The following is a 3,332-nucleotide window of genomic DNA, read 5'->3' on the forward strand; positions in this document are numbered from 1 at the left end:
CCGCCGCCGCCCCCCCACCCCCTGGGAGGCCCCCGCCAGTGCCGGCCCCACCCAGCGAGAAGGGCAGGAGCAGCTAGTGGTGGGGCACAACGTTTCCTTTGACCGCGCCCACATCAGGGAGCAGTACCGGATCCAGGTGAGGGTCCTGGGCCGGCGCGGCGGCTGGTCCCGGTGAGGGGAACGCATGGTCCACCAGCCTGTTCCGGGACCTCACTGTGGCACGTGGGAGCTCAGCGTGGGTCTCTGCGGGCTCCGGCCCTGCAGCCTGGGCTCCATCCTGCCTCAGCCACGGGTGAGCGGTGTGAGCTCCTCAGCTTCCCTTCCTCAGTTTCCTTCGTAAGAGGAGGGAGGGGACAACAGCTGTCTCATAGGCCTTTTCGGAGGGTCAGACCAATGTGCATGTCAGATACATGCCTGGTGTACAGTTATGACAATTTTTTAAAAAATTATTTTCTTTAGCCGAAACCGGTTTGGCTCAGCGGATAGAGTGCGCGGCGGCTGGTCTCGTTGATGGGGGACGCACTGTCGACCAGCCTGTTCCGGGACCTGGTTGTCACAGGACAATGGCCCTTCCTTGTGTGGCACGTGGGAGCTCAGCGTGGGTCTCTGCGGGCTCCGGCCCTGCAGCCTGGGCTCCATCCTGCCTCAGCCACGGATGAGCTGTGTGAGCTCCTCAGCTTCCCTCCCTCAGTTTCCTTTTTCGTAGGAGGAGGGAGGGGACAGCAGCTGTCTCATAGGCCTGTTCGGAGGGTCAGACCAATGTGCATGTCAGATACATGCGTGATGTACAGTTAGGACAATTTTTTAAAAAATTATTTTCTTTAAAAACATGTTTGTATTGATTTCAGAGAGGAAGGGAGAGGGGGAGAGAGAGAGAGAAACATCAACGATGAGAGAATCATCGATCAGCTGCCTCCTGCACACCTCCTACTGGGGATTGAGCCTGCAACCCGGGCATGTGCCCTTGACTGGAATCGAACCCGGGACCCTTCAGTCCGTAGGCCGATGCTCTATCCACTGAGCCACACCGGCCCGGGCCAGTTGTGACAGTTCTTAATTTTATGAAAATGCTTTATCATGTGTTCTCCCGACAGCCGGGGGAAGGGCAGTGCAGGGGACGCAGCCTTAGCCCGTGGCTTAGGGTGCGGAGGCCCAGCCTTGCCCGCTTGCCCAGGGCCACGGAGCTGTGAGTGGCGGGGCTGGGGGTGCGCCTGAGAGCTCAGAAGGCCTTGCTTTGCCACTCTGTGCCCAGGGTGCCCTCCGAGCTGTGCTGGATGCTGGGAGGACTTGTGCGTTGGGATCGAGCCAGGTCCGCACCTTCAGGGTGGCTAGAATTTGGGGGGGGCGGCCCCTCACGGGCATGAAGGCGGGGGAAGCGGTGTGATGGGGAGGGAGCGGTGAGGAGCCCGGGCGGGCGGCCCCTCAGCCGCAGCCTGTCCTCAGGGCTCCCGCATGCGCTTCCTGGACACCATGAGCATGCATATGGCCATCTCGGGGCTCAGCAGCTTCCAGCGCAGCCTGTGGATGGCGGCCCGGCAGGGCAAGCACAAGGCCCGGCAGGTCACACAGCGAGCCCAGAAGTCCCAGGGCAAAGGCAACGGCCCGGCGGTGAGGACGCCTGCGGGGGGCTGGGGACCCCTTCAGCGCCCGCCGGTCAGTCCTGGGGCCCAGCTGAGCAACCATGTCCCTTGGTCCGGCCCCTCAGATCTCCTCCTGGGACTGGCTGGACATCAGCAGCGTCAACAACCTGGCGGACGTGCACGGCCTCTACGTCGGGGGGCCGCCCTTAGAGAAGGAGCCCCGCGAGCTCTTTGTCAAGGGCAGCATGAAGGACGTCCGCGACAACTTCCAGGTATGGGGGTGCAGAGGGCTCGGGGGAGCGGGGGTGGCGGAGCCCTCGCCGACCCTGGGAGCATCGCGCCAGACCTGACCCTGAGCCCGGCGGTGGTAGTGGGACATCTGCCCACCCAGCGCCTTCCTGTCGCCTGTGCCAGGACCTGATGCAGTACTGCTCCCAGGACGTGTGGGCCACCTACGAGGTCTTCCAGGAGCAGCTGCCACTCTTCCTGGAGAGGTGAGCGCGGCCTCAGGGGAGCCTGGGCCGGTGGGTTCCCAGCACCCGGCCTACTGCCGTCAGGGGGCGGGCAGCCTCTGTCCGTGGGGGCCGCTGGGGCCCTGGACACTGGGTTTGTGCAGGTCCTGCAGGGAGGCTGGGGCTGTGGGTGGTCCCAGCTTTTTAAGCACCCACTCCACCCAGATCAGCGCTCAGGGCTTCCAGTCCATGTGGTCAGAGTCATGTCAGCCAGACCTAGTTTGAGTGTTGAGTCTTTAGGGTTCTCGCTGCATAGTATCTTGTCATCTGCACGAACACAGGCTTTATCTTTTATACTGTGTTTCTAGTGTATCTTTTTGTTGTTGTTGTTAATCCTCACGGGAGGCTATTTTTCCATTGATTTTTTTAGAGAGAGTGTAAGACGCACTGTTAGCGCTGCCTCCAGCATTCAGCGCATTACGCGCTGTACAGCTCTGTAGCCGGAGCAGTAGCCGTGGAGAGACAGAGAGAAATATCGATGTGAGAGAGACACATCTGATTGGTTGCCTCCTGCACCTGCCCCAGCCAGGGTCAGGATCGAGCCTCCAACCCAGGTACGTGCCCTTGACCAGAATCGAACCTGGGACCCTTTCTGCAGGTCGACGCTCTATCCACTGAGCCACACCGGTTAGGGCTTTACTGTATCTCTTCTATGTTTAGATGTTCAGACACACAATCGCTTGCACTGTGTTAGCGCTGCCTCCAGCATTCAGCGCGGTAACACGCTGTACAGCTCTGTAGCCGGAGCAGTAGCCGTATGTAGAGCCCAGGTGGGCGGGGGCTGACCATCTAGGTGTGTCGCTGTCCCTGCCGTGTCCGCACGGTGGCAGTCACCTCGCGACACCTTCCTCAGAACGTGCCCCATTGGTGAGCAGCACGTGACTGAATCCACTTCACGGATGAAGGGCGGCTCAGAGCGGCGAAGCCGGGGTTTAAACCCCGTCTGTGGCTGCGGGGCTGTGCTTGGCACGGGGCGGGGATCGGGGCGGGGACCGGGCCAAAGCCCCCCTCCTGGGGTGGCTGACGGCAGCCCCGGTGCTTGCGCCCCAGGTGTCCCCACCCGGTGACTCTGGCCGGCATGCTGGAGATGGGGGTGTCCTACCTGCCCGTCAACCAGAACTGGGAGCGCTACCTGGCGGAGGCGCAGAGCACCTACGAGGAGCTGCAGCGGGAGATGAAGAAGTCGCTGATGGACCTGGCCAACGACGCCTGCCAGCTGCTGTCGGGAGAGAGGTACCGG

At 61.8% G+C, this 3,332-nt stretch overlaps 1 protein-coding gene across 1 annotated transcript in view; it reads left to right on the plus strand.

The window, feature by feature from the left end:
- POLG (polymerase (DNA directed), gamma) overlaps positions 1 to 3,332 on the plus strand; it is a gene marked incomplete at its 5' end in the record, with an annotated part of 16,680 nt that overhangs the window by 4,523 nt on the left and 8,825 nt on the right. The window contains 5 exons of the mRNA XM_015559168.1: positions 1 to 136; positions 1,444 to 1,608; positions 1,706 to 1,852; positions 1,995 to 2,074; positions 3,143 to 3,332. Of these exons, the coding sequence (XP_015414654.1) occupies positions 1 to 136; positions 1,444 to 1,608; positions 1,706 to 1,852; positions 1,995 to 2,074; positions 3,143 to 3,332 (718 nt within the window). The remainder of the gene's footprint in view (positions 137 to 1,443; positions 1,609 to 1,705; positions 1,853 to 1,994; positions 2,075 to 3,142) is intronic.

This window comes from Myotis davidii, unplaced genomic scaffold (assembly GCF_000327345.1).
Source record: "Myotis davidii unplaced genomic scaffold, ASM32734v1 scaffold954, whole genome shotgun sequence".
Lineage (NCBI taxonomy): Eukaryota > Metazoa > Chordata > Mammalia > Chiroptera > Vespertilionidae > Myotis > Myotis davidii.